Source organism: Tenrec ecaudatus, unplaced genomic scaffold (genome assembly GCF_050624435.1).
Source record: "Tenrec ecaudatus isolate mTenEca1 unplaced genomic scaffold, mTenEca1.hap1 Scaffold_252, whole genome shotgun sequence".
NCBI lineage: Eukaryota > Metazoa > Chordata > Mammalia > Afrosoricida > Tenrecidae > Tenrec > Tenrec ecaudatus.
The window spans coordinates 476,524-488,850 of record NW_027458698.1 but is presented as its reverse complement, the minus strand read 5'-3'; the positions used below and the strand labels follow the sequence as shown (position 1 = coordinate 488,850).

Below are 12,327 nucleotides of genomic sequence, written 5' to 3'. Positions count from 1 at the left end.
GAAAGATCAGAGCGGGTCTTCCCTCAGCACCTCGAAAGGAAGGCCAGGGGTTACTTGCAAGGAAGATCAGAGCAGATCTTGTATCAGCATCTTGCAAGGAAGATCAGCAATATCTTGCATGGCAGATCAGAAGGCCAGGCACATCTTGCAAGGAAGATCAGAAAGATGTTGCACGACAGATCAGAAGCCCAGGCATATCTTGCAAGGAAGATCAGAGCAAGTGTTGTATCCGCCTCTTGGTAAGAAGATCGGTAAAATCTGGCGTGGCAGATCAGAGCAGGTCTTCTGTCAGCATCTTGCAAGACAGGTCAACAAAATCTTGCCAGAAAGATCAGGGCGGGTTTTCCCTCAGCATCTCTAAAGGAAGTCCAGGGATAACTTGCATGGAAGATCAGAGCAGGTCTTGTCTCAGCACCTGTTAAGGGCGGCCAGAGATATCTTGCCAGGCAGTTCACAGCAGTTTTTCATGGGCAACCTGCAGGGAAGAGCTGCAGCAACTTGGGAGGAATATCATGTCTGGTCTTCTATCAGCATCTTGCAGGGCAGATCAGGGAAGATCAGAGTAGGCCTTCTACAAGCACCCTTAAGAAATATGAAGGTCATCTTGAAAGACAATTCAGAGCAGCTTCTTCCGGCATCTTGCAAGGGAGATCATGGCAAGTCTTCTATCAGTGTCTTGCAAGGCAGATCAGGGAAGATCAGAGTAGGACTTCTTTCAGCACCATTAAGAAATATGAAAGACATCTCGAAAGAGAGTTCAGAGGAAGTTCTCCCAGCATCTTGCAAGGAAGATTAGCGACCTCTTACTAGGAACACCATATTAGGTCTTTTGTCACTATCCTGCATGGCAGATCGATGGCATCTTTCAAGGAAGATCTGGGCAGGTCTTCTCCCAGCATCTTGTTAGATAGATCAGCAGTTTTGCAAGGCAGATCAGAGCAGGTCTTCTATCAGCATTTTGCAGGGAAGATCAGTGGCGTTTTCAAGGAAGGGCACATCAGATTGATCCCATCTCACAAGGAAGATCCTATCATCTGTGGGTTAGGGAGTGGTGCTGCAAACATTTTCCAGAAAGGGTACTGTGTGAAGTAGCTTTGCAGGTCATCTCATGCAGCAGCTGGTTCTAGGACTGTATTATCAGCACGTTGTGCCTACCATCAGATTTGGCTTTGTTTTTTGTTGTGTTTTTTTTACCACCTGTATTTCTATGTCTGCCTGTCGGTACAGCCCTGCCTGGCCGTCAGTCATCTGTCTCACTCAGGATTACAGCATACAATCACACACACACACACACACACACACACACACACACACACACACCAGTTAACATTTGGAATTTCACGGCAAGATAATCGGCCAATTTCTTTAAATAACATTCTTCAACATAAAAATCTGATTTTATAATTAATAATTAAAGAAAATCGTGAGACATGTGAGATATGAAACCGACCCAGAATTATTGCACAGCAGGAGGAGGTGAATTTGTTAGCCATTGAGTAGCCTGAGTTGTTTGACAGCCTGCACTGCTCCTAGGAGCAGCACCAATTTGATAAAGACATGTAAATTGGCATATCAGAAGGTACCACAGTGTTTGCGTGACCTAGACTGACTTCCAAGGTGTTTGGTAAATCCTACGCTACACAAAGACTCTTTTGTGATGTGCAATCCCATGCACACACTCACACAAACACACACATACACACGCACAGGAGTCAACATTGCGTACATCCAACAGGAACATCCAGCAGGATCTTTAAAAAACATTATTCTGCATATAAACCCGATGTTAAAATTAATAATTAAAAAATCATGAAACTTTTGAACAATGAAAGAGCACCCATAATATTCCGCAGTAAGAAGAGGTGAACTTTTTCACCAGAGAGGAGCCAGAGCAGGTCGACAGCATGCAGAACTCCTTATGAGCAGGGTGAGTTTGACAAACATATGTAAATAAGCACATGAGAATGTACCACATTGGTTGCATGACCTACACCACTGGTTGACAGACTCTTGAGGTGTTTGCTAAAACCCATGCTACGCAAACAACCCTATATGATGTGCAAGCACACACACACATTAAGGGCCCCCCCACACATGTCTCTCTAAGGGCGTAGCATTCTGCTTATGCCAGGGTCTTGTTGTGCAATATTGAAATATTGATAAAAGTCCTATTTTTCCCACAAACCTTTTGAAGCAAACCTAAAAGAGTAAAAGGAGAAGTGAACCCTATCCATACATACCCAAAATTTTCCAGAGAGTAGGAGCGATAATTTTTCACCCACCTGTAGGCCTTCTGAAGCCTGAACTGGGCTCAGACACGTTGAAGAAGGAGATGCATGCGCACTTGGGAACATCTCCCTCAGGTTGCCCTCAGCATCTTACAAGGATGATCAGTAGCCACATCCAAGGGAGATCAGAGCAGGTCTGCTATCTTGCCACGCATATCATTGATGTCTTGCAAGGTTGATTAGTGCAGGTCTTCTTTCAGCATCTTCTATGGAGAAACTGCAATATCTTGGTAGGTAGATTAGACCAGGTCTCCTCCCAGCATCTTGCAAGGAATATCAGTCACATTTGGCCAGGAAAACCAGGGAAGCTCTCCTATCAGCATTTTCCAAGGAAGATCAGCAGCATTTTGCAAGCAAGGCCAGCACAGGTCTTCTATATGGCAAACATGATGATCCACATCTGCAAGGAAGATCCGAGCACGTCTTCCATCACCTTCTTGCAAGGCAGATCAGAAGCGTGTTGCAAGAAGATTGGAACAAGTCTTATCTCAGCACGATTTAAGGAAGACGAGGGATATTTTGCATGGACTATCAAACCAGGTTATCTCTCAGCATCTTCCAATGAAGATCGGCGACATCTTGCAAGGCAAGTCAGAGCAGGTCTTCTGTCAGCATCTTACAAGGCAGATCAGCAAAATCTTGCCAGAAAGATCAGAGCGGGTCTTTCCTCAGCACAACTAAAGCAAGATTATGGATTCCTTGCGAGGAAGATCAGAGCAGGTCTTGTATCAGCATCTTGCAAGGAAAATCAGCAATATCTTGCATCGCAAATCAGAAGGCCAGGCACATCTTGCAAGGAAGTTCAGCAAAATGATGCATGAAAAATCAGAATCCCAGGCATATCTTGCAAGCAAGGTCCAAGCAAGTATTGTATCAGCATCTTGGTAAGAAATCTGCAAAATGTTGCATGGCAGATATTACTAGGTTTTCTATCAGCATCTAGCAAGGCAGATATGAAGCATCCTGAAAGGAAGATCAGAGCAGGTCTTCTCTCAGCACCTGTTAAGGAAGACCAGGGATATCTTCCAAGGAAGATCAGCACAAACTTGCAAGGCAGAACAGAGCAGGTTGGTTCTGGCAACTTGCAGGGAACAGCTGCAACATTTTGCACGGTAAATCATGGCAGATCTTCTATCAGCATCTTGCAAGGCAGATCAGGGAATATCAGAATGGGCCTTCTCTCATCATCATTAAGAGATATCAGCGACATCTTGAAAAAGTGATCACAGTAGGTTCTTCCAGCATTTTGCAAAGAAGATTAGCGACCTGTTATGGAACACCGTAGTAGGTCTTTTTTTACCATCTTGAGTGCCAGATTGATGACGTATTTCAAGCCAGATCTGGGCAGGTCTTCTCCCACCATCTTGATAGATAGATCTGCAAAATTTTGCAAGGCAGATCAGAGCATGTCTTCTATCAGAATTTTGCAGGGAAATCAGTGGCGTTTTCAGGGAAGGGCACATCAGATTGATCCCACTCACAAAATAGATCCTCCCCTCTGTGCATTGGGAGTCGTGCTGGGAACAATTTTCTGGAAGAGTACTGCGCGAAAAAGCTTTCCAGGTCATCTCATGCAGCAGCTGCTTCTAGGTCTATATTATTGGCATGTTGTGCCTACCACCGGATTATGCTGTTTTTTCTTTGGACCATCTGAGTTTGTGTGTCTGCTATGTCCTGCCTGGCCATGACTCCTCTGTCTAACTCAGGTTTAGACCAGACACACATAGACACACACCCACACGGGTCAACATTTGGACTTGCACGACACGTTAATTGGCCAGTATTTTTAAATAACATTCTTCAAAATAAAAATCTGATATTAAAAATAATTTTAAAATTAATGATCTTTCAACAAAGATCAGAGCGGGTCTCCTCACAGCATTTTCCAAGGAATATCTTCCACATCTTTGTAAGAATGACCAGAGCAGGTCTTCTAATAGCTTCTTTGAAGAAGATCAGCAGCATCTTGCACGAAATATCATTGCAGGTCTTCTATATTGCAAAGCAGATCAGCGACATCTTGGCAAGGAAGACCAGAGCAGGTCTTCTATCAGCACCCTTTAAGGAAGACCAGCGATATCTTGTAAGGAAGATCATTGCAGGTCTCAATCAATTTCTTGCAAGGAAGTTCAGCAAAATCTTGCAAGGTAGAGCAGAACAGGTCTCCTCTCACAATTTGCAAGGAAGACCAGCAACATCTTGCCAGGAAGATCAGAGCAGTCCTCTATCAGCATCTTCCAAAAAAGATCCGTGAAGCTCAGACCAGGTCTTCTATCATCACCTTTTAAAAAGAGTATCAGCAACATATTGTAAGACAGATAAGAGAATGTTTTCCCACCATCTTGCAAGGAAACTTAATAACATCTTGCAAGAAATACTTTTGTCAGGTCTTCTATCACCATCTTACAAGTCAGATAATCGATATCTTTCAAGGAAGATCTGGGCAGGTTTCCCCCCTGCATCTTGTAATTAAGATCAACATCTTGCAAGGCAGATCAGAGCAGGTCTCTGTCAGCATTTTGCAAGGAAGACAATGGCCTATAAAGAATTGGGTATTTGAAGACCAAATTAACAATTTGAATGATTACATCAAAGACTTTATAGCAGTGTGTAGTATAAACACTTTCTTAGTATAACCAATTCATTAAGCTAGAGTGACATGATAACTGCAGCATTTCATTTCAACATTACAATTTTGAGGATGTCCACGGATTTTCCAGTATTTCCTCCATTTTCATATAGGCTAACTATGAGTCAGTGCTGAGGGTATGTAGGATTCTGGACCAATTCCATATCTCTTAACAACATGAACAGCCTAAAACACCTTGTCAATAACAGACATTTTATGATTCATAAATAGAATTCATGAATTATATAAAAAATTATTCTCACCACCAGAATGCAAATCTTCCTACACAATTCTTAGTATGTTAGACGCCTCTATTCTAATGTGAAAATACTATGACGGTCTCTTATTTAGCTCTATGTTATCTCCCTGGGCTTGTAGTTGAACCACAATTATGTCACACCTTGTAGTCATCTCAGCAACACCAACAACAGCATTCTAAAAGAAATGCCTTTTCCTTAAATGTCAGAGAATTTTACTAGAAAGTGAAACAAAACATATACAAATGCAAACCCAAGAAGCTTAAAAGGAAGAATTTACCATAATTTTAAAAATTCTTTAAATCCTCCAAAATAAATACAACACAAGGTGTCAATTTCCCTCTTGAATAAATGTGAAATTAAACTTGGAACCCCCAATAACACAAAGAGTTACAATGTTTAGCAGCTAACTGAGAAGATGGTTCCTTTCTCCTCAGAGACACTTTAACAGATAGATCTGGTGACTGACTTTTGAAAAAAAATAACCTTTGAAAACACTATGAGGCACAATTCTCAGACAAACATGGGCCACTGTAAACTAAACACAACCAAATATCAAATGTTCTTGAACAGCTCTGGAAACTTAGAATATGAAGACTGTCTTTAACAAGCAAAAGATGTCCTGTGAGTTTGTCACTAGAACAACCAGGGGCAGCGAGATGAAGAGCCAGGACTCCACCATGACTTTCACTGTCTCCCTCTATCTCCAGGCAACAGCTGCCATGAACAACAGTGGGAAAATTCTATGGACAGCCGCTCCAGAGGGGCAATGGATGAAGCCTCATGTTGCAACATAACTCTGGATGGGAAGCTCCAAGATGCTGAGTGGGTCCCTGTGCTCATTCTGACGAATCTTCTCCAAAAGGAATCCTGACCCATGAAGGGTAAGCTGCATCTGGTCAGACCTTAGGGAAGGCCAAGTGGGTGGGTGACCTCCATTCTCTGAAATCTTCGCCCCCGCACCTTTAGTCACTGACTGTTATTGAATCAGTGCTTCCCCATGAGTGTCAGAGACTGTGCCCTTTACTAAAGAAGCAAGCCTCACTTTTAATCCCATCCCGCCACCATTACACCATGTCAGAAATGTTTAGAAAAAATTCTAGTCACACTACTCACCTTTTCAATTCACAGTTGTAGAGGCTTTCAAGGCTCAGATATCATTCTGGACCACTCTCTTGACTCAAGTAGGTGAGTACCAGAGGAATCCAAGATGGGAACGTGGGACGGTAGGCTGCATCCTCCCAGGCTATGCAGAAGGATGAATCCAAGTTATGTAGGAAATATGGCAAGATGCTGTCTCAAGTCTGGAGATGCACAAGTATGGTGAGGCCCTGGACCTGGCCAAATCTGCACAGCTTACAGAGAGAATCCACTTACATTTATACTGGGGGAAACCACACCCACCAGGATAGCACCTCCCACTTCTGGCTGCTGACAGAAAATCTCTTCATGGATGTGATGGCATTACTTGTCACCTAGGCTGACATTATCGTAATCGTTAACCTTCTGAGAATCCTAGCCAAGCAAGCCGATAAAGAACCTAACCCATTACAAAAAACCGACTGTTCCTAAACCCAAGTGATTTCAATAACATTGAAGAACGTGAAAGGGAAGAGGGATGGGCAATACCCTTCCAAAAATGGCATCCAACCAGATGTGTTCAGTGTTGAGCTCTGAAGAAGAGTCCAGCACATTTTCTTAGTTTTTAAGTGTGTTTTGAAGGAATCATCACTAATTGGGGGGGTTTCCGTTTAAAGTGTATTTTCTTATAAATTAGGTGGGTAGAATTCTGTGGCTTATGTTACGTAGCCTATCAGCCATAGGTTAAGCCTCTCTTATTCTGTTGCTTCTGGGGCAAGTTCCTTGTCTGCTTGGACTATCTGTGGGATTAACTTGCTTTAGATAGCACTGTGTATGTGTATGTGTGCTTCAACATTACCTTGGATCTAGGAGGTTCACTGTGTAGGGACTGCTGGTCCACAGAAGAACTCTGATCCAGGTCTCCTTTCTTGCTGTAGTCAGGTCCTACATCTCTCTTTTCAATTCTCTATAATGCTTTCATAGATGAAAGGCTGTGCTGCTATACCTCAGGATAATCCCTTTACCTTTATCTCAGAAAGCTTATGAAGGGAGTAAAGGATTTACCAAACAGCCTGAATCCCTTTACCATGGAATGTCTTCACACATGATACCATCACAACTGATCCATCAGAGTTTCATTTTATATCATCAACATAAAATAAATCAAGCCCAGTAACACTGTGTCCATTCCCCCTCATAGCCAATCATTGGACAGACTAGAATTGCTCCCTAGTTCCCTCAATGCTGTCCATAATAGGATCCCCAAACTACTGGCCCTATTGCATGTCCTACTATCAGGAAAACAGAAAAATCACCCACATCCCTGCAGGCAACTGAAAATGTTTTCATTATATACCATAATCCAGAATAAGAGTAAAAATATTCTCACTGCCATTGCATCAGAGCAGACTAATAACTATTTAGGACAAGGTAGAACTGCCCCTGTGAGTTTTTATGACTGTAATTCTTTCTGGGATTAGAAAAACCACATATTTCTCCTATAAAGTACACGTGGACCATTCCATTTCCACTCAAGAGGAAGTATCAGGTACTTTGATAAAAACTAAAATATGTCTTTATGGGAGCAAACTTCTCACCTTTCTCAATTGGAAACTTGGTGAGTTTGAAGCCACCATCTCTTGATTAATAGACCCACTGAGCATACTACTCGACCAGACTCTAAACCTGACATCATTACGTAATTACTACACTACAAAGAATTATGACCCCAGAAAGTTGATACAGATAATGAACCTCTGCATATAATTAAGATATTTAAACACAATGAGGGCCCCGAATAGGTACTGAGCTTTAAAAGAGATAGAGAGTGAGCAGTACATACCAATCTGTTTGCCCTGTTTATATTGAATACAGCAAGTAAATCCATATCTTCAAAATTCAATATAGATTACACCCAGTTCACCCCAAAAGTAGACTTGTATGCTTTCTGTTACACATGCTCATTATGAAAGAAATAAATACAACACTTGTAAGGCTTTCACAAACAGAAAGTCATTCTCTTCCCATTGGGGTGGGTAGAAAGTTACATTTTATGTGACTGGACCAATACATAGCATAATGAGAATTTTAGAACATATTGGGATTGTCAATGATTACATCTTGCTTGCATGCACAATAAGTGCCCATGGAAGCAGAAGTCAAGAGATCAAGTGAACCATGACAGTAGATAAATCTGCTTCAAAAGACATCTTGAAAGTGTTGAAAAGCACCCCGCCCCTTCTGCCAGATGCCCCTCCCCTTGCGCCGGCCGCCCCTCCCCCAGCGCCAACTGTAACTTTCGCTCCCTTCAGCGCTGTCCTCTTGGAGCTCCGAGCTGCCCGAAGCCAGCGCAGCCACCGCCCTCTCGCCACCGTCATGATCATCTACCGGGACCTCATCAGCCGAGATGAGCTGTTCTCTGACGTGTACAAGATCTGGGAGATCACGGGCGGGCTGTGTCTGGAAGTGGAGGGCACCATGGTTCGCAGGGCCCAAGGCCACATCTATGACGCGCTCATCGGCGGCAACGCGTCCGCCAAAGGCCCCGAGGGCGACGGGCCCGAGCACAAGGTGGTCACCGACGTGGACATCGTCATGAACCATCACTTGCAGGAGACCAGCTTCACCAAGGAGGCCTACAAGAGGTACATCAAGGACTACATGAAATCCCTCAAAGGCAAGCTGGAGGAGCGGAAGCCGGAACGCATGAAGCCCTTTATGACCGGGGCTGCCGAGCAGATCAAGCACATCCTCGCCAATTTCAAGAAGTACCAGTTCTTTCAGGGCGAGAACACGATTCCCGACGGCATGGTGGCCCTGCTGGACTACCGCGAGGGCGGCGGGACCCCGTACATGATCTTCTTCAAGGACGGCTTAGAGATGGAGAAGTGCTGACAGTGGGCAACGCACGACCGACCGCCCGACCGCCCCTCCTCCTAGCTGTCTGCGGTCCGCCCACACGACACCAGGACCGAGACAAACGGAACTGATGCCATCATGAGCTCTGCGTCGACTTGTGACCTTGACTTGGAGCGGTGACCTTGATTTTTTGGAGCAGAGGCTTTTTTTTTGTTTAAGAAAAAAAACACAAAAAATGTCGTGTAGGTTGTCTAAAAATAAAATGCATTTAAACAAAACTAAAATAAAGAGTTGGAAATGCAACAAAAAAAAGTGTTGAAAAGCAAAGATGTTACCTTGAGGATTTTAAAGTATGCCTGCAGAAGCCTTGGAATTTTCTGATTCTTTCTTTTTCCTCAAACCATTTTGAGAACTAATCCAGATATCACATCATTCAATAGTTGTATCTTGTCATGCAAATGACTATCAGTTTCAAACATTTTCTTTTGGCTTATATTTCTTTTTTGTTTGTTTGTTTTTGCTTAAATTTCTTGATAGCAACTCCTCATTATCTCCCACCAGGAACCCTTAATGTAGCTATAGTTTCTATAGAGTCACCCACACTGGGTTCTATATACCAAATATGTATAGAAAGATCCATAACAGACTCAGAAGGCTGTCAACAATAACAACAACAGTAAAGAAATAAACTCAATTTGGAAACCAAAACCAGAAAGTATTAAAAAACAAGATTAAGGTGAAAGTGTATCAATAGGGAGATCAAATAACAAGTTTTTAACTTTCAAGTCAGATTTTTTATTTCAATCTGCTATAATCATCTCTCTAATACTCTGTCTGATAACCAGGTTATTCCCATCCCTTATTTATGGTCAGAGAGAAATCACCAGAAGCTTATTCCTTGTGTAGAACCCGCAAATGTATTTGGCCTTCAAATGTCATCCACAGCCTTCTCAAAATCAGAGTTAAAAAATTAAACTCTGATACAATTCTCTCCTTAGATTTGAATGTGACTATTGGCAATCCTTTGATCAGCATGTTGGTGTTCTTCTCCATGTGGACTTAGTTGATGTTACACTGAGATCACTGCTTGTTTAAAAACAAAGCTTAAGACCCCAGACACCATTCTTTCTGAGAGCAAGATACCATCTCATTTCTTCACCACACTTTGCTGTAGCACCCACACCTGTGGTTCCTTCAAAAGGGCACATGCTGATCAGGGCAATGTCATAAGAACTAATTGTTCTTAGATTGAGCTAGGGTTAAGTGTGACCCCCACATCCACCCCTAACTCTGTGTTTTCTATTCACCTCTTCTCACCTTCCAGATTTTTTTTTACTTTAATGCAGATAACTTTATCAATCATCCCCTTGGAGCATATGATTCTTCTGCTTGTAGTGTCATTGATTTAGGGCATGTAATATATTTAAAACACAATTGAGAAAAGGAAATTAAAGAAGTGTGCAGACAGTATTTTCAATTTCCTGTGACCAAGGAATGTGAAAGTTATACATTCTTCAGTGCATAGAAAGGAAGACTGAAGAAGAATCAAAGTGTTAGAATATAGTAATGGCAGAAAACATTGACAGCACCATGGACTGCCGAAAGTGAAGACAAATCATTCTCAAGGACCAACACCTTGAGTTTCCGGGTAAGGCCATTTGTTATGAGAACTTAGTGCTTATTCTGCTCCCTCATTCCTTGTGTACTTTGAGAAAGTGCATACAAGCTTACTAACACATGTCCTAGCTAACAGATAAAATAAAAGACCGTGCAGGGCATCCATCAGGGTGACATCCAACCAGAGGTGTTAGTCCTTTACTGGATAAAGGGTTGGTATTCCAACCTACATTTGTGACATGGTTTATCACATAAGCTCACCCTGGTGGACTTATACAAATGGAAGACAATATCCATAATATATAAGAAAAATTAACACCCTTCTATTGGCTCTATATTCACTCACATCTCCCATGTACGACTGAGAAGATCTCTTCTCTAGGACTTCCAATGCGCTAAATCTCAATGGTAGCAGTCTCATCTTCTTTGCTAGAGTAATTTGGGATCACAGACCAACAAATAAGCCTTCACACAACAAGGGCTTCAAATTTACAAGGTAGCATGATTGCCAATCTACTGAGTATCACGGCCTGACCAAGCTGACACAGAGAAGACGCACCTCAGGGAAATGAGATTTGCATCAGGGAAAGCATGCCAGAGACCAACTGCAAAGGCAGTGAAGGCAAAAAGATAGAGGGTGAACAAGACCTCAGAATTATGACACCCTGATTATGGTGAGTAAGGCATGGTGAATGTGCTCTGGAATGTCATTCAAACAATGCAAAGCAGACCTGTGTTCAAGCGCTGTCTTTCTGTTTGGAGCCCAGAGTATAACTGTTGATACGACCCCACACAGACCCCTCTCATGGAGTTCATTCAGCACCCTAGATAGCTGCCCCTTTCATGGTTTCTCAGGCTGTAAACGTATCATTGTCCTTCCCAGTGAAGTAACTGGTAGGAGTAGCACACAGACCATGTCCTTAGCTATCAAACGTTTCTGTCAAAGCACCACTAGGGCTAAATTCCCTACTCCACTGGGGTTACCAAAGAAGCATCATGATATAGCTGCCCAAGCACTGAGATGCACTGTGCAACCAGTGACACAACAATAAGGCATCACTGGTGGGAAAGATATGCAAAGCTAAGCTTCAAACATGGTGATATGGGAAATATAAAGAGGGTAACCAGTACATCCTCTCTGGATACCCATTTCTACTGAGTAGAGAAAATCTTCACAGATTCTGAATAGACATAGGAATACACTCATGCCAAATGTAGGACAACCAGAGATATAAATACCAGATGTGGTGCATATACATACATATATACACACACATATATATATATTATAAAGCTACTTAAGTATGGAAGTTTATTATTGTTGTGGCATAATACTTCAAATATAGGTAGTATGCAGGGTTGAGGGCTGTGTTGAGGTCATGTGGTGCTGGATCTTTGAGTTAGAGGAGAATAACAGATAACTAAATATTGTTGAGCGGAGATGAAGAAATCTTAATAGATGAGTAGGTACAGAGAATAGGATATATTAGCACAAGGGTAGGGTTTAAGCGATGTTATAATCATAAGTGGTCTTCTGACTAAGTATAATGTTTTTTTTATAAATTAGAAAAGGGAATTTCAAGAGGTATTCTAGTAC

General features: G+C 42.3%; 1 protein-coding gene across 1 annotated transcript; it reads left to right on the top strand.

Annotated features, from left to right (window-relative positions):
• Positions 1-8,630: 8,630 nt before the first annotated feature.
• LOC142436387 (translationally-controlled tumor protein-like) lies at positions 8,631-9,149 on the top strand. The gene has a single exon (XM_075540076.1). It carries the CDS (start codon positions 8,631-8,633, stop codon positions 9,147-9,149), a length of 519 nt encoding a protein of 172 aa, XP_075396191.1.
• Positions 9,150-12,327: the final 3,178 nt, after the last annotated feature.